We start from the raw sequence: 19,491 nt of genomic DNA on the forward strand, positions 1-19,491 counted from the left end.
CGCCTAGTTTCAGGAAGGGGAATCATTTACTTCCCATCCCGGGGCGTTTTCCCACCTCTGTGGAGGGCCAGGCCAGGGACGAGCAGTAATGCAGGCCCCGGGAGGCCTGGGGGACGAGCACGGTCCAACCCCATTCATGAGGAATTAAAAGATCAGACAAATCAAAGCCTTAATTCCAAGGTTAACTAAGACAGCTCCGCTTTAACGCCTCCAACTTAACGGTGCTGCAGCAGGGGAGATGCAGAAACCGTGGCCCAGGGATGGACGCTGGGTTTTGCCTGGGACGTTGCCAGTGTTCCCGGGTTTGGAGCTTTTTACTTTTGCTTTCCGCCATCGTTTTGACCTGGACGGAAGGCAATAAGCCGAGCTTTGCTCGCTGAGCTAAGTGGGACGTAGCACCCCAGCCAATGAATGAGGTACCTTCCAGGGCTTCCCAAACCAGTCCTGGGACCCCACAGCCAGTCTGGTTTGGGATTTCTTTAATGAATATGCAGGCAATAGATCTGAGTGCATATCTCCCTCCTGCAGACTAAGGACATCTTAAACCCAGCCCTCCAGGACTGGAAGGGAATACCACGGAGCTATAGCAGAGCGGAGACAGGGGAGGTGCATTGACACAGCTGTGGGTATGGGGGAGGGGCAGGAGTGAGGGGCATTGGCAGAGCTGTGGGTATCATGGGGGAGGGGCAGGGCTGGAGTGAGGTGCATTGGTAGAGCTGTGAGTATCGTGGGGGAGGGGCAGGAGTGAGGGGCATTGGCAGAGCTGTGGGTATCATGGGGGAGGTGCAGGGCAAGAGTGAGGTGCATTGGCAGAGCTGTGGGTATGGGGGAGGGGCAGGAGTGAGGTGCATTGGCAGAGCTGTGGGTATGGGGGAGGGGGCAGGAGTGAGGTGCATTGGCAGAGCTGTGGGTATGGGGGAGGGGCAGGAGTGAGGTGCATTGGCAGAGCTGTGGGTATCATGGGGGAGGGGCAGGGCAGGAGTGAGGTGCATTGGCAGAGCTGTGGGTATCATGGGGGAGGGGCAGGGCAGGAGTGAGGTGCATTGGCAGAGCTGTGGGTATCGTGGGGGAGGGGCAGGGCAGGAGTGAGGTGCATTGGCAGAGCTGTGAGTATCGTGGGGGAGGTGCAGGGCAGGAGTGAGGTGCATTGGCAGAGCTGTGGGTATCATGGGGGAGGGGCAGGGCAGGAGTGAGGTGCATTGGCAGAGCTGTGGGTATCATGGGGGAGGGGCAGGGCAGGAGTGAGGTGCATTGGCAGAGCTGTGGGTATCATGGGGGAGGGGCAGGGCAGGAGTGAGGTGCATTGGCAGAGCTGTGGGTATCATGGGGGAGGGGCAGGGCAGGAGTGAGGTGCATTGGCAGAGCTGTGAGTATCGTGGGGGAGGTGCAGGGCAGGAGTGAGGTGCATTGGCAGAGCTGTGGGTATCATGGGGGAGGTGCAGGGCAGGAGTGAGGTGCATTGGCAGAGCTGTGGGTATCATGGGGGGCAGGAGTGAGGTGCATTGGCAGAGCTGTGGGTATGGGGGAGGTGCAGGGCAGGAGTGAGGTGCATTGGCAGAGCTGTGGGTATCATGGGGGAGGTGCAGGGCAGGAGTGAGGTGCATTGGCAGAGCTGTGGGTATCATGGGGGAGGTGCAGGGCAGGAGTGAGGTGCATTGGCAGAGCTGTGGGTATCATGGGGGAGGTGCAGGGCAGGAGTGAGGTGCATGGGGGGGGTCAGTATATGTGAGTGGGGGCATCGTGGTACTCTAATAAGAGGTGTAAGCAGTCACACAGGCAGATGTGGGGTATTAATGTATAAATGTGCTGTTTCCTGTGCGTGGTCTGAAGTGGCTTTCGTTGATAAACGTCAGGAAGTTCTGTGTCTCGGGCACGCTCCGTCCTTAGATTTCCTTGCAAATGTTGTATTGGACATAAAAATGAGAACTAAGCATTTTATGAGCCAGCACAGCTTCTGGCGTTTGCGGACTTGTGTCTGACTCCTCGGAGAGAGTCGTTAACGTTGCTGCTTCTAATTGAGATCTGACTTGAGTGCTAGATGCTGACGTTTTCCTCCTGTCTGAGTGGTTTTCTCTACATTTTTGTCCTTCATTCTGAAGGCTGATATCCCCCGTCTCCTCTGGGTTACTGCCACACAGACGCCTGGGTGGGACCCGAGGGTGGGGGGCTGCTGTCGCTTGGAGATCTTATTTTTGGATCACATGAGGTTGTTTCTGTTTTCAGGGCTTTTTGACTGTCTCGTTTTTCTAAATGCAAATAACTTTCAGCTTTTTTTAGCTTAAAAATGTGCACAATCTTGGAGCCCAGGACTCCCTGTTCATTCCAGGGGAGTGTCTGCAGACTCTGCTCTCCTCTGAGAGGATGCATGCAGGCCTGCCCAGCACCGCCACCCTCTGTCGCTGGGTGCTTGGATCAGATTAACTTCCAGCATGTAGCGGGGTGATGGGTGGATGAACACCCAGGGAGGACGAGAGCGAGCTAGGATTGCTTAGGGGAGCTGCAAATCATGCGAGTCTTGGCGTCCTTGACTGCATTTGAGAGGGTACGGATCAGCTGCTGTGAACCAAAAGCTGCTATGAATGGCCCCGTTTTCAGTTGCTTCCTGCAGGCGAGGTCGCCCTGTTCTCCTGATGTAGGGCTGAGCTACCACAGCTTTCTCCTGGTGCTGGAGAGCTGCAGGCCCGGCATGAGGGTGTGCGAGCCGTGCATTTGCCTGGAGTGGCACACCCGGGGAGGCGGCAGGCCGTTTCTCATGTGCTTGCGGGGCTCCCAACCCTGCGAGCAGGACGAAAACAGCAGCTCTGACCCCTATGTTTGATCCACCTGCAGGGATCCCCACCCCCGCGGGTAGGGAGAAGAATTCCTGTTATACTCGCTGGGCTCCCAGCCCCGCAAGCCAAGAAGACTGCGGCATCGGCAACACGGGTTTATGACTTAATTATGGGGGGGGGGAGCCAAGCCTTGGCCCCCGTGGGAAGAAAATAGTGGCAGCAGCTGAAATGAAGAGGTGCTGGCGGGGATTGCACATCCTGCAGGCAGAAAGACAGCGGTAAGACGGGCCCACGGGGTTCCTACACCCAGCGGACACGACAGAAAGAAAGAAAGAAGAGACCCGGCAGCTGCAGGGAGAGAATGACATGAGGGGAGAGAAGGAATACAAAGGGGCTGAGAAGGAAGGAAGGAAGGAAAGAGAATTGAGTGAGTGGAAAGGGGAACGAGGGATTGTGTGAGTGAGAATGAACGTGTGTGAAAAACTGTGAGAGAGAGTGGACAAAGTGTGTGTAGCCCCCATTCTCCCACTTCTCCAGGCCAATTTCAGAGTAACTGGAAATCAAAAATTCCCTGGTATGAAAAGCTGGGGCCTTTTTTTTTTTTTTTATTTAATCCTTTAGTTTTAATTATTGATGTGTCATGTGTCTGCTATTTTTACATCTTTTATTGTTTTTTGGAAACTTTGAACATTTTAATATGAATTTAATTTTAGAATGACATTCTGTTTGGTCAGCTGTCTTGAAATGTTTATTTTTGTATTTGTATGGTTTTACTGTTATGATTTTATATTTCCCGATTTTATTGTTTGTATGAGGAATGGTGATGTTTGTTTGTTTTTTCCATTGTTGCACTGCATACAGAGTCTGGCTATTAGCAATTTTCCGCTCAGCATTTGCCTGCACATTTCTATTTATACTTCATGGTCTGCCTGTGTCCTGCTGTTGTATACTTTCTGTGCGGGGATCGATCTCAGCCTGTCCTGTAATGGTATTTCAGAGCCTGGTGTGATATTTGCAATGTTGCATTTTGATGGGGAGGATTTTCACGGTTTGAGTGCTGGCAGTTCGTGCAGTTCTGGTGTTGGAGGTTTATGATGCTGTGATTGTAGTTCAGTTTATTCATGGCTTTTTGAGGGCTAAGCCCAAACCAGTGCACTTTACAGTAGATCTGATTCCCTATGGGCTCCAAACTCTTTTTTTTTTTTTTTTGCAGGGTTTTCTCACTGGCATCACAGCATTGCAAGCAAATATTATCGTTGTAAGAGATTTTTACATCTGAAGCCTGTACTTGGAATGTCCTTTTTATGTGAGATCTGTTCATGCATAATTTTAACTGTGCATGGTGAGAGCTGGGGGAAGGTTCGCCAGGTACCTAATCCCCTTGCACTGACCCTGAGAGAGCGCCGTGCACAGACCCTCGCCGTGCACCATCTCCCACTTCCCCAGGGTGCGAATACTGGGGCAGGGAGGGAAGCAGATGGCAGGGTCTGAGGAGTGGGGCAGGATTGCAGGCTTCTTAGAAATATCACGCACACTCTTATCTGCCAGACCTCTGGGAAGTCTGTCCGCGTCCCCAGACTCCTTACCTTCTCAGGGATTTGCCCTGTGCCGTGCCTCAGGGGCGGGAGGCCACCCCTGTGTCTGGGTGGGTGGGTGTTTGCATGCCTGTGAGAGCCCGTGTGTGTCACACACAGGACGGAGCTGGGCTTTATTTGATGAATGAATCGGGGGCGGGAGGCCACCCCTGTGTCTGGGTGGGTGGGTGTTTGCATGCCTGTGAGAGCCCGTGTGTGTCACACACAGGACGGAGCTGGGCTTTATTTGAATGAATAGGGTGCGGGTGCAGCACGGTCGTGTTTGCACAGGGCAGCTGGCACTGACCCTGTTGCTTGGGGGCTGGCGCTGCTAGGCAGGCTTGTGGTGGTGAGGGCAAGGGCAGGAGGGGGGAGTCAGTTGCTGAGGTAGGGTAGTGATTAGGGCTGGATTTTGAACATAATGCAGCAGGGCACTTGGAGCCAGGGTAGGGTTGTTAGCAGCGGTGGCTGAAGGCAATCTGCTGCCTGAGGCGAAGGATGAGATGGCGTGCCCCCCCTCTCTCTGGCACCCTCACACGTGGTCTCTCACACCCCTGCCAGGCTTGCTGTCTCTCACACACAAGCTGTCTCTCACGTGGTCTCTCACACCCCTGCCAGGCTTGCAGTCTCTCTCACACACACAAGCTGTCTCTCACGTGGTCTCTCACACCCCTGCCAGGCTTGCAGTCTCTCTCACACACACACAAGCTGCCTCTCACGTGGTCTCTCACACCCCTGCCAGGCTTGCAATCTCTCACACACACACAAGCTGTGTCTCATGTGGTCTCTCACACCCCTGCCAGGCTTGCAATCTCTCACACACACACAAGCTGCCTCACACATGGTCTCTCACACCCCTGCCAGGCTTGCAATCTCTCACACGCACACAAGCTGCCTCACACATGGTCTCTCACACCCCTGCCAGGCTTGCAATCTCTCACACACACACAAGCTGCCTCACACATGGTCTCTCACACCCCTGCCAGGCTTGCAATCTCTCACACGCACACAAGCTGCCTCACACATGGTCTCTCACACCCCCTGCCAGGCTTGCAATCTCTCACACGCACACAAGCTGCCTCACACATGGTCTCTCACACCCCCTGCCAGGCTTGCAATCTCTCACACGCACACAAGCTGCCTCACACATGGTCTCTCACACCCCCTGCCAGGCTTGCAATCTCTCACACACACACAAGCTGTCTCTCATGTGGTCTCTCACACCCCCTGCCAGGCTTGCAATCTCTCACACACACACAAGCTGTCTCTCATGTGGTCTCTCACACCCCTGCCAGGCTTGCAATCTCTCACACACACACAAGCTGCCTCTCATGTGGTCTCTCACACCCCTGCCAGGCTTGCAGTCTCTCTCACACACACACAAGCTGCCTCTCACGTAGGGCCTCTGTGTTCTTCAGCTGCCGCTGGCCCGAGCTGAGGCAGCCATGGCAGGGGCAGGTAGGGTGAGGCAGATGCCCCTGTCAGAACGCTGTTGGGGCATTTTTGTGCCGCCTGAAGCAGCCGCCTCACCCTGCCTCATTACAGAACCGCCCCTGGTTCTTAGGGTAACCCCTGGGTGGGATAAATCTCAGATACTGGACGCAAAGGCACAAATCAAAGTTTTGACCCCCCACAGATAGCTTACGCTTCTAGTGATCTAGGGCTGCCCGGGGGGGGCGTTTGTGCTGCATTGTGAGACCTGCAGATCTCTAGAGTGACCACAGTAATCCCCGGAAGCCGAGAGGTTTCCTACCTCTTACTGATGGTTGATCCGTTGGGTGATTACAGCCCTTTCATGTAAAATTCAATTGCATGCATTTTGGAAACATTTAAAAATAAACTTGTGGGGAAAAGAATAAAATAAAATAAATGTTGTGAGCTTGCTCCTTAGTAGCAGTGCCCAGACTTCCACCTCCTTCCCGTCCAGTCAGACTGGAGAAAGTGTGACACCTCTCCCACGCTTCTCAGTCCCGAATCCCCGGTGATCTCCTGCCTCTTCCATGCTCCTCGGGGCTCTCGTCCCAGGCAGGGACGCATCTCGCTCCTCTTTCCCGACGTTTCACCTGGGATCACGCTGGAAAGTCTTGGAGAGAGGATCTTCACTCACTGCCTGATTGTGTCTTTACATCCTAAACGTGGCGCTGGAGGACGCGGCCTGGCCACTCGTGGGCTGCACGTATTGACCGGGCTTGGCTTGTTCTGGGCTGCCTGCCTTCTGCAAGGCCTGGGAATGATGGAGGAGTGGTGTTGGGAGTAATCCCGGCGCCTCCCCATTTATATCATTGGTGGGTAATCCGGACTTTCTCTCGGGGTCACTACCTGGCAGAAGAAGGGTTTGCATTGCTTGGTACATTAGCTCATTCAGACTTAGGCTGCGAGAGCCATGCTCGATCCCAGCAAACAAACTCGTGCACATCTTAAAGCTCAACACTACTGACCGTGCTCTGTGCGGACGAGGAGACCTTTCCTGAATTTAACAGAATTAGACTACGGATCTTGCTAATCAGAAGACGGCTTGCGTCCACTCGTTTGTCAAAATGACTCTCCCATTAGGGAGCAGCGCTGGCTCTCGCACTGGAAGACTCTGCCGTGTATGGATCTCTTACCGGCACGTTTGAGAGAAATCCACTTTAAACTTTGACATGGTGTCTGTCTCGCTGGTGTAATGGGTGTTTAAAAGGGGACGGTGGGTTTCTGATCCCAGCTGTTCATGGAGTGTCGTAAGTTACAATTGGAGACATGTTTATCTATTTTTGGAAAGATTGATAGCTAGAACCATTAAGTGCTGTGGTAAGATGCTGTATTTACACCTCTCTTTGTTATATTTGTTTCCCAGTGGTGGTAAAAAGCTTGTGTGTGCGTGTGGTGTGTGTGTAGTTATTTTGTCTTTCTGGCACAGTGATCTGCCTACCTTTCAATCATGCCCAGCAGAAATGGCTGAACGCTTCTCACCCACACATCAAGAAGAGATGCAGAAAATGTACGCACAGTCCATATATTGAAAACAATTATAATATGAATTTTATTCAGTAAGGCAACCTCGCTGCTTCTTAATCACAAGAAAGTTTTCAAACGGGTCCCTGACACGGACCCCGTGTTTCGCCAAAAGGCTGCGTCAGGACGGATGGTTGCAATGTATATTCCAAAGATAACAAGGACTAGCTCCATTTTTGTTTGTGGATTTAAACTTTTTTTCATCTCCAACTTTTTTGTGACAGAGCTACCTGTCTTATTAACTTGTGACTATGGAAACAGTAGCTGGAGTACTACTTTTAGCACAGGATACCATTTGGTTCTGATAGCTTTGAATGCTGGTTGCTTTCAAACATATATTCTTCCTTTTTCACCTGCTAAACCAGTCCATTACAGTAACGAAATGTCCCACTTCTCAGCTGTGCAAGATGGGAGGGTGCACTCCCCTTGATGACTTTATTTATAGTCATAAAAGGGGAGTGGATGTGGCCCCTTGCCGGTAGTCTCTGTCTCCTGCACCTGCAGACAAATGCAGACAGACTTCACTTCCCTCCCAGTCAATGTGTTGCCCTGGCCTGGTAGAGCCATCATCAGGCCCTAGGAACGGATTTCACCAGTGGAGTTACCTCCTGGGATGGAGCCTGGTGGAAGGCCTCCTAGGTGAGGATCCCTCCCTCCCTGGAATTGCAAAGGAGACAAAGTTAAGAAAAGCAGAAACTCACAGCTCTCCTCATTGAAACAAGCCGGATGAGTTTCCCCCCAGCGGTGGAGACTACTGGGAGAACAGTGCTTGTAGCTGTGCACAGAGGCTATAGCAGTGCCAGAGGTGGTTATCATGGGGTGCGGTTTTTTGTTTGTTTTTAATTAAAACAAAACAAAAAAAGCTGATCCATGGCTGCAGATGTTTGATCTGTGGTTCAGTACATGAAGAGGTTCGGCCAAGCCTTCCCTGCTGTCTAGGGCGGGGGCGAAGGAAGGGATCCAGCCTGGGAGAGGGAGGGTGAGTGCTCCCAGCAGTACCCTGCGTGTTCACCGGCCTGTGCAAGAATGATTGTTGCACCGGTGCTTGGAAACGTCACTGGCTGCCAGTTTAAATCATGGGTGCAGTTTGTCTATTAGTGTTAGTCCATTCCAGTTCTTCTTACACTCAAAAATCCAAGCTGACGCTACGACCCTTCTGCTTATTATGCTCGGTTGGACAGAGCCGGCTTTAAGCCTGTGAACTGCAGAGGAGCAGGTGCGGGGCCTCTTCATGCTCTGCCAGCCCATGAATCCTCTGCTGAAGAAGTGCTGCTTTTTAGAAAGCCGTTGCAGGCTGTCTGTATTTTAGCAAAGCGTTTGAGTGATGTGCCAGTCTTATTGATTATGTCTCCATGTTTTAGTAATGGTGAGCTTGCATGTATATTTGCTTGTTGAGTTCATGTAATGTGCATTGAATTCAGTGTTGGTAGTAGTGGAATAGAAGCTTTCTAAATAAATGGGGTATGCCAGTAAAAGTTTGCAAAGCAGCGTTGACGACGTCCCTGCTCCGAGCTTCAGGCAGTACTGGGCAGGGGGCGCTAAGTGGCTGGGGTCATCCAGTGTTTCCGGGCTTTCTGCGTCCTATAGAAGCCTGGATCTAGTTCCCCGGTCGGGGGGGCTAAATCCTCACTGGTGTCTTCTGTCACTGATTGGCTGGCGAGTCGGTGCTCCGGGCACCCCCAGGCTCTTCCGAGGAGGAGGAGGAGGGTCCCCCACTGAGTCATAAGGCAGGAGGAACCGACACCCCTCACTCAGTGTTAAGGGGGCCGGGTTCCAAAGCAGATGACCCCCCTGCAGGGTGAGCCTGTCTTAGGGGATCAGAAACCCTTGCACCTGATCTTGGCTGGAGGGGATGCCCCATTAGGGGTGCATAGAGGGGGTGGTGTAGTTTAGAAAACCATAGCGGCCTCATTTTATTTCCTCCTGTTGCCTTTTTTATTTTCTCTCACGAGAAAAAGGTTAAGTTACCCTTACGATATCTCCTTTTTAGTTTTGCTCGCTGCCCTTCTTTGCTTAGCTTATCCCATCCAGTTAATGACTCCTCAAACTATTCCTGCTCTTCCCCTAGTTTTTCTGAAATCCAGGACTCTCGCCTTTTGATCAACCTGTGCTCTAATACTGAATCGCACCATCTGGGGATTGCAGGAGCTTCCCCTACTGGAAATCAGAAACCATCACCGTTTGTAAGCACTAAGACCATTATCGCCCCCTTGCGTGTCAGTTTTGTTAGACAGAACATTTGACCTGAAATCCAGAATCTCTCTGCTTCTAGATGACGCTGCAACATCCTTTCCTAGCAGTTTCGTGGATACCTTCCATTAAATCTCTATCCATTTCTTATCTCTGCATCTGAGATTCACACCAACATAAATGGATTTTCATTCCCTCTTTCCAGAGTAAACCATGGTGCAACACCTTCCCTTGTAAGCCCTGTACTTTTGTTTTAATATTTTTTTTATATAGCACCTGTACTGCCTCCAGCTCTTAATCTGTTAGCTTGAGGGCCTACACAGTCAGTAAAACCTTATTCCTAGCTTCAAGCACCAGAGAAAACTCACTCCTTGAATACCAAGCATTTATTTGAATGATGACCAGTTCAGTACTTACGGAATGAGAAGGCATCGAGAACAGCCACACGAACAGAGACTGTCATGCCTGTGATAAGCTCAGTAGTTCAAAGGAAGCTGAGATATAAAAGTTGTGTAGCATGAATGGTGAGAAGCAGTGCCTCTTCAGAGCTTGAGGCAGGGTTCAGGAGGAGCTGCTAGTCTGCAGGGAACCCAGTTCCAACTGAAGGAAATTTAAAGGAAGCAAACTGTCCCAGGCATGCCTGAAGGTAAGGGAGCAATAACAGCAGGCAAGAGAACTAGAAAGAGAAAGCAAAACAGGAATGATGTAATAAGGAGCTCAGAATCATTCAAAAGATAACCAGTTAGGAGGGAGACCTCTACAACATGAGGAGAATGTCAGTAAGATAGCAGAAAGCATTTGACAAAAGTCCCTCATGAGAGACTTCTTAGGAAATAAAAAAGTCACGGGATAAGGGGCAGTGTCCTGTTATTGATTGGGAGCTGGTTAAAAATAGAAAACAGAGTAGGGCTGAATGATATTATTTTCAATAGAGAAAGGTGGAGTGCCCCAGGGATCTGTTCTGGATCACTGCTTTTTAACACATTTATAAATGACTTGGAAATGGGAACAGTGAGTGAGGTGATCAAACTTTGCCCTTGACATGCAGTTTCACAACTTTGAATAATTTTAAGAGGACCTTGTAAGAGTGACAGAATGGGCAGGCAAATGGCAGCCGACATTTAATGTGGACAAGTGCAAAGTGATGCACTTAGGGAAGAGTAACCCAAATTATAGCTACACAATGCAAGGATTCACATTAGGAGTCACCACTCAGGAAAAGGATCTGGGTGTCATCTTGGATAATACATTGAAATCTTCTGCTCAGTGTGCAGCAGCAGCAGCCAAGAAAGCAAACAGCATGCTGGGGATTATTAGGAAAGGAATGGAGAATAAAACAGAGAATATCATAATGTCTCTGTATCACTCCATGGTGCATCCTCATCTTGTGTTCATATATCATACACACACAGAATGCTGGGGATTATTAGGAAGGGAATGGAGAATAAAACAGAGAATATCATTATGTCTCTGTATCACTCCATGGTGCATCCTCATCTTGTGTTCATATATCATACACAAACAGAATGCTGGGGATTATTAGGAAAGGAATGGAGAATAAAACAGAGAATATCATAATGTCTCTGTATCACTCCATGGTGCATCCTCATCTTGTGTTCATATATCATACACAAACAGAATGCTGGGGATTATTAGGAAAGGAATGGAGAATAAAACAGAGAATATCATAATGTCTCTGTATCACTCCATGGTGCATCCTCATCTTGTGTTCATATATCATACACAAACAGAATGCTGGGGATTATTAGGAAAGGAATGGAGAATAAAACAGAGAATATCCTAATGCTTCTGTATCACTCCATGGTGCATCCTCATCTTGTGTTCATATATCATACACAAACAGAATGCTGGGGATTATTAGGAAGGGAATGGCGAATAAAATGGAGAATGTCATAATGTCTCTGTATCACTCCATGGTGCGACCTCATCTTGTGTTCATATATCATACACAAACAGAATGCTGGGGATTATTAGGAAAGGAATGGAGAATAAAACAGAGAATATCATCATGTCTTTGTATCACTCCATGGTGCATCCTCATCTTGTGTTCATATATCATACACAAACAGAATGCTGGGGATTATTAGGAAAGGAATGGAGAATAAAACAGAGAATATCATAATGTCTCTGTATCACTCCATGGTGCATCCTCATCTTGTGTTCATATATCATACACAAACAGAATGCTGGGGATTATTAGGAAAGGAATGGAGAATAAAACAGAGAATATCATAATGTCTCTGTATCACTCCATGCTGCATCCTCATCTTGTGTTCATATATGATACACAAACAGAATGCTGGGGATTATTAGGAAAGGAATGGAGAATAAAACAGAGAATATCATAATGTCTCTGTATCACTCCATGGTGCGACCTCATCTTGTGTTCATATATCGTACACAAACAGAATGCTGGGGATTATTAGGAAAGGAATGGAGAATAAAACAGAGAATATCATAATGCCTCTGTATCACTCCATGGTGCATCCTCATCTTGTGTTCATATATCATACACAAACAGAATGCTGGGGATTATTAGGAAAGGAATGGAGAATAAAACAGAGAATATCATCATGTCTTTGTATCACTCCATGGTGCATCCTCATCTTGTGTTCATATATCATACACAAACAGAATGCTGGGGATTATTAGGAAAGGAATGGAGAATAAAACAGAGAATATCATAATGTCTCTGTGTCACTCCATGGTGCATCCTCATCTTGTGTTCATATATCATACACAAACAGAATGCTGGGGATTATTAGGAAAGGAATGGAGAATAAAACAGAGAATATCATAATGCCTCTGTATCACTCCATGGTGCATCCTCATCTTGTGTTCATATATCATACACAAACAGAATGCTGGGGATTATTAGGAAAGGAATGGAGAATAAAACAGAGAATATCATAATGCCTCTGTATCACTCCATGGTGCAAGCTCATCTTGTGTTCATATATCATACACAAACAGAATGCTGGGGATTATTAGGAAAGGAATGGAGAATAAAACAGAGAATATCATAATGTCTCTGTATCACTCCATGGTGCATCCTCATCTTGTGTTCATATATCATACACAAACAGAATGCTGGGGATTATTAGGAAAGGAATGGAGAATAAAACAGAGAATATCATAATGCCTCTGTATCACTCCATGGTGCATCCTCATCTTGTGTTCATATATCATACACAAACAGAATGCTGGGGATTATTAGGAAAGGAATGGAGAATAAAACAGAGAATATCATAATGCCTCTGTATCACTCCATGGTGCAAGCTCATCTTGTGTTCATATATCATACACAAACAGAATGCTGGGGATTATTAGGAAAGGAATGGAGAATAAAACAGAGAATATCATAATGTCTCTGTATCACTCCATGGTGCATCCTCATCTTGTGTTCATATATCATACACAAACAGAATGCTGGGGATTATTAGGAAAGGAATGGAGAATAAAACAGAGAATATCATAATGCCTCTGTATCACTCCATGGTGCATCCTCATCTTGTGTTCATATATCATACACAAACAGAATGCACGGGATTATTAGGAAAGGAATGGAGAATATTATTTTATTATTATTTAGTGTTTTTTTATACCGGCATTCACGATAGGCATCGCATCATGCCGGTTTACATTTAACAGGGGGTGAAAAAAACAGTACAATATAAGAATGTTAACATGTGTGGAGGTTAAATCTTACAGTTACAATAAAACAGGGAAGTACACAACTGGGAGCAGGAATGAGATAGGAGATTAACAGAGAGCAATTATTTACAATGTAATAGAAAATTGATTATAGTGTTATGGTACAGTCAGAGGGTAGATTGGCGGTAAGTAAGGTTCAGCTGTGGTCTGGGAAGGCTTTCTTAAATAACCATGTTTTGAGCCTTTTCCTGAAAGTTAGTAGGCAGGGTTCCTGTCGCAGGTCCGATGGGACGGAGTTCCATAAAGGTGGTCCGGCTGTGGAGAAGGCCCGGTCTCTGAGGGATTTATGTTAAGTTTTTGAGTGTGGTACATGAAGTGATTCTTTATATGACTCTCTGATGGGTCTGGAGGAGGTGTGTTTTCTGAAAGGGATTTGTAGGTTCAGCGGAGCGAGGTGATGGATGGCTTTGTAAATGGTAGTAATGGACTTGTAAATGATTCTGTAGTGAATTGGCAGCCAATGTAAGTCTTTGAGGATTGGGGAGATGTGGTCTCTTCTCCTTGAGTTGGTCAGAATTCTGGCTGCTGTGTTCTGCACCATCTGCAGAGGTTTGGTGTGAGATGCGGGGAGACCTAATAAGATCGTTACAATAATCTAATTTAGAGAAGATTATTGCTTGCAGAACTGTTCTGTAGTCATGAAAGTGGAAAAGTGGTTTTATTCTTTTTAGTACATGTAATTTGTGGAAGCAATCCCTAGTTGTTTGGTTGATGAAAGATTTTAGGTTTAGACTATTATCAATGATAGCTCCTAAATCCCTTAGATGAGAAATTTGCAGGTGGGCTGGTGGATTTGTGGAGATGTTAGTGTTTTCCGGGGATATGAGAAGGAGTTTGCTTTTTGAAGAATTTAGTATTAAGTTTAGACTGGAGAGGAGGCCGTTGATTTCTAGACGGCAATTGTCCCAAAATTCTAGAGTTTTTGTGATGGACTCTTTAAGGGGGATCACGATCTGGACATCGTCAGCATATAAGAAGTGTTTCAGGTTCAGTTTGGTCAGCAGTTGGCAGAGAGGGAGAAGGTAGATGTTAAAAAGCGTGGGTGAGAGTGAAGATCCCTGAGGAACCCCTAGTGAGGAAGGATAGGAGAGAGATTCTTTGTTGTGAATTTTGACCTTGTAGCCTCTGTTCCCAAGGAATGTTTTGAACCAGGCCAGTGCTGTACCTGTGATGCCGATGTTGGCCAGCTGATTTAGGAGGGTGGCGTGATTTACAGTATCGAATGCTGACGAGAGGTCCAGGAGGATTAATAAGAAGGTGTGGCCTTTGTCTAGGCCGGAGAGGAGGTAGTCTGTTAGGGAGATGAGTAGTGATTCGGTACGTAATGCTTTACAGAATCCAAATTGATTAGGGAACAGAATTTGGTGGTCTTCAATGTAGTCTGATAATTGAGCGTTAACTAATTTTTCCATGACTTTGGTTATGAATGGGAGGTTGGAGATAGGCCGGAAACTGTTGAGATCTTTAGGGTTCAGGTTCGGTTTCTTTATAAGAGGTTTAATGGAGGCCATATTAAGGTCGTCTGGGTATGTTTCCTGGGATAGGGAACAATTTATGATGTCAGCCAGAGCTTTAGAAATCGAATCAGGGATTAGCAGAAACAGTTTGGACGGGATTTGGTCAAATGGGTGTGAGGATGGTTTCATTTTCTTAAGAACTGTTTGGATCTCTGAAGTAGTGAAAAGGCAATATAACAGAGAATATCCTAATGCCTCTGTATCCCTCCATGGTGCAACCTCATCTTGAGTATTGTGTGCAGTTCTGGTCACCGCATCTCAAGAAAGAGACAGCAGAATTAGAAAAGGTACAGAGAAGGGTGACAAAGGGGATGGAACAATTCCCCTATGGAGAAAGACTAAAGAGGTTAGGACTCTTCAGCTTGGAGAAGAAAAGACGGAGGGGGGATATGATAGAGCAGGGCTCCTCAACTTTTTTTTGGCCGGGACACGCCTGACATGCGTGACACACTGAACATGTGACCGTCACGGGGCTAAACGTAAGCATGCACTCTGCATCCTCAGGAGCCCCCTCAACCCCCAGCAATGAGTGCAGAGCAGATCTAGGGCATTACCCTGTACAACTCACCATACAAAAAAAGATATTCTGGTTCTGATGAGATCTCAGTAAAAGCAAAACAAACTCCCTTTACTACCAGGCACAACAGCCTTCCTTATGAAAAGAGAGTAACTTACCACTAATGCATGTCCTATTGAGAAAACACAACAAATAAGGCTGGTACCAATGCCTACTGCTAGTAACACACCTCACCTCGGTCACACACCCTTCACCAAGCACAGAAAGACCACAGACGGGGGCGGACTGGCCTATCGGCCGGTCACCCCAATCACGTGATAGCTTTAAGTGCTGCTTTTGTATTTTCCCCGCGGCACCAGCCCCGGTTTCATGGGCGTATTCGCCGCACTTCTCCCGCGCCCCGTCGTCACCGAGGCCCCGCCGCCTCCATTCGCGCCTGCCCTGCTTGCGTTTTTGCCCCTGCCTCCCAGCTCCCACAGCTTTCCCCTGCGGCGGGCTCCTTTCATTCTCAAGCCGCAGCAAAAATACGGATAAAAACAAACAGCTTCAGGGGTCGCGTGGCTGAGCAGCCCTCGGGCCACCCCCCTCCCTCTAAAGCAGCGCTTCTCCACCACTCTCCCACTGCTCTTCCCTCACCGAGCGAGAGGGAGGATCTTCCACTGCTGCCGTTGCCGCCCGGGCTATCAGCACGTCCACGCCAGGATGGGAACGGCAGCAGGGTCACTGGAAGCTGGCAACTGCGGCGGGGCCTTTTCTTCTTCCCGCACCTGCCCCCACCCTGACCCGGAACAGGAAGTGATGTACAGTGGGGTGCGCGGGAAGAAGAGAGCCATGCTGCATGGAAAAGTAGCGGCGGCAGCATCTGCCCCCGAGCTGTAGCCTGGGCCCGAAGCAAAATGAGAAGCAGCTATAAATCGGCACAGGAGACAGCAGAATTAGCCTCCCACGGCCGATGGGATTCTTCTTTCTTGGTCTGCAGGGGCTGGAGGAGGAGGAGGCTGCTGCAGCTACCATTTGTGCTCGGGGGGGGGGGGGGGGGAGGAAGTGAGAGAGAGAGCCAGCCAACCTGTGTGTAAGTGAGAGAATGTATGTGTGATTGAGAGTGTGCGTGTGTAACTGTGTCTGAGAGCCTGTGTGTAAATGAGAGCATTTGATTGAGATCATCTATGTAAGTGTGTGAGAGAGTGTGTGTGATTGAAAGAAACTGGTCAGAGAGGTGATGTGTGTGTGTATATAGGAGAGACAATGGAAGTGACTGGTCAGGGAGATGACTGGAGTGTGTGTGTGAGAAAGTGATTATGGGAATGAGAAGTCTGTGCATGTGGAGAGAGCTAGCATAGGAGTGAGAAACCTTGGGTGTGTGTGAGACACAGCATGGGAGTGAGAAGCCTCTATATGTAAGATAGAACATGGAAGTGAGAAGCCTGTGTGTGTGCATGAGAGAGATTGATCGGGAAGGTGACTGGTGTGTGTGTAAGAGAAAAACTGGTCAGGAGATGATTGGTGTGTGAAAGACAGAGAGACTGGTCATGGGGGTGTAACTGGTATGTGTGTGTGTGAGAGACAGAGAGACTGGTCGTGGGCCCTAAGGAAGAGGACCCTGAGTACAGAGCTTCAGCCACTACTGCTTCTGCTGTGTGCTATGGCCTGCATGGAAGAGGAGTAGGAGAGCTGCTGGAGGGGGTAAGTAAAGGTGGCTCTTTAAGTTTGTTTTTCTTGATTGACTGCCATTTTAATTATTTAATATTATGTGATGTGTCTGCTGTTTTGAAATATTTTATTGGTGTTTGGAGAATTTTTAATAGTTTTTATGAGTTTTTAATTGTTGGATGTTATTCTGTTCATTGCTGTTTAGAAACATTTATTCTGCTTATTAGTATAGTTATACAATTATTTGTGTGTGGGGATCTATAGCTGCTTGCTAGTTCTGTTTTCCTAATTGGAGGTGTATTGGTGTTTAGGGCCTGATTTAATATTTGTAGTGTTGCCTTTTCATAGGTAGGGTTGTTACTGTTTGAGTGTATTCCATAATACAGGTGTAACTGTGTGCGGATTAGTTTATGTGCATTACTACAGATCCTGGGAGTATGTTAGGTCGGGTCTGTGTATGTGACAGTGGTGAGGTATTTTACTGTATCGGTCTTATTTGTTGTATTTTCTCAAGAGGACATGCATTGGTGGTAAACTGCTGTCTTTTCATAAGTAGAGCTATTGAGCCTGGAAGTAGAAGGAGTTTGAGTTACTGTTACTGAGATGTCACCAGAACCAGAATATCTTTTTTGTAGGGTGAGTTGTATGGGGAATGTCATAATTCGGCTTTACATCCATAATTATGGATCAGGGGGGTTCCTGTGGATACAAACTGTACTTTTTACATTTAACCCCATGACTATCATGGGTCTGTGTGTTAAGCATGTGAGAACCATCTGTCAGGTGTGTCCCGACAGAAAAAAGGTTGAGAAGCACTGCTCCAAAGCCCACTCAGATTCTCCTCTTGGGCCCTGCCTGGATTTTCCCTGACCACCAATTTTTTTACTTATTCACAGACAGAGGGGGAGAAAAGCAAACATAAGTGAGCATGACTGAATGTATGAGGCAGTGAGGGTGTATATGTCAGCATGTGTGAGCGTTAAGAGTGCAAGTGTGTCAGTGAGCATGTATGCAAGGGAGAGAATGACAGCATGTGTGAGTGTGCATAAGTCTGAGCATGTGTATGAGCGTGACTGGACGGATGAGTCAGAGTTTGTGTGCCACTGAACATGTGAGTGTGACAGGGCGAGTGTGTCAGTGAGCATGTGTGTGAAGGAGAGTGAATGAGTCAGCATGTGTGTGAAAGCATGCATAAGGCCTTGAGTGAGAGCATGTGTGTCAGCACAAGCAAGCACATCAGTGAGAGAGGGAGACTGTGTGTATGCATGAGTGAGCATATGAGGGTGATGTGTGCTAGAGAACAACTAATTCATGACCATCTCGAGGTGACTGGAATTAAAAGTTTTCAGGTATGAAGAACCGGGGATTGTTTTCTATCCTTATTAGTTTTAATTATTGAATATTACTTGATGTCTGCTGTTTTTGAAATATTTTATTGGTGTTTGGTAAGTTTTCAAAAATTTGTAATGAGTTAAATTACTGGAGGGTTCTATTCATCAGCAGTTTTGAAATATATATTTTTAGTATGATTTTCCTATTGTGATGTTTTATAGTTCTTGATTTTATTGTTTGTTTTATGAGGAATGATGGTATTTTCTGTTTTCCACTGCTGCATTACATACAGTCTAACTTGTTGTGATTTCCAGTTCAGTTTGTGCATTTCTGTGTATATTTTATGGTCCCTTTATTCTGTATTTGGTGACTCACCAAATTGTATGTGTAATGGGTACCCATGGGCCAGTATGGAGAAAAATCCCCCGGGCCACTATTTTCCCACAATCTGCCCCTGACCACGAATTACAATTATGGAGACAAACGAATAAAACCCTTTTATTTATCTTTTATTTAGCCATTGTTATTTGTTTCAATGTACTCTGCCCCCGAGGCGACAGTTTTAGTTCCTTGTAAACCGGTGTGAAATGTATTTTATACAGGAACGTTGGTAGATAAAAAATCAAAAATAAATAAAAAAGCTGCTCTGCATGCAGTGCAAACCTGGAGAAATGGTAAGAGAAATATAGCACCTAACATAATAATGCGCACAAACTTAACCTGCACAAAGTTACACCTGCATTATGGCACACACTCAACAGTGAGAACACTACCTATGACAAGACAACACTACAAATATTACACCAGGCCCTAAACACCAGTGCATCTCCTATTAGGAAAGCAGAACAAGCCTAGCTGCTATAGATCCCCACTCAGAAATAATTGTCAAGCTTTACTAACAAATGTTACAAAACAGCTGATGAACAGAATATCATCCAACAATTAAAAACTCCATTTCCATCCTCTCAGATTTGTTGACATTCTATTTTTAGCCCTGGAAAAAACCCTAAATTCCCTCTGATACTTTAATACTCCATCCAGTGACTCTTGGGGTGAGCACAGAAAACCAGATCATCATCCGCCAAGGTGGCTATTTTGAATTCTTGGGTGTCTGTTCTGAACTCCTCTACCAAGTTATCTTTTCAATCTTCCTTACTAAATAATCCATCAAATGTAGAGAAGAGGTGAAAGTGGGTAACTTCTACCTTGTT

The 19,491-nt window shown here is 47.1% G+C and overlaps 1 protein-coding gene across 1 annotated transcript in view; it reads left to right on the forward strand.

Annotated features, from left to right (window-relative positions):
- Positions 1–269: 269 nt before the first annotated feature.
- Positions 270–19,491, forward strand: part of LOC115081388 (rac GTPase-activating protein 1-like) — a gene marked incomplete at its 3' end in the record, with an annotated part of 44,069 nt that continues 24,847 nt past the window's right edge. Inside the window, exon 1 of the mRNA XM_029585842.1 lies at positions 270–416. Within this exon, the coding sequence (XP_029441702.1) occupies positions 412–416 (5 nt within the window). The remainder of the gene's footprint in view (positions 417–19,491) is intronic.

This window comes from Rhinatrema bivittatum, unplaced genomic scaffold, assembly GCF_901001135.1.
Source record: "Rhinatrema bivittatum unplaced genomic scaffold, aRhiBiv1.1, whole genome shotgun sequence".
Taxonomy (NCBI): Eukaryota; Metazoa; Chordata; class Amphibia; order Gymnophiona; family Rhinatrematidae; genus Rhinatrema; species Rhinatrema bivittatum.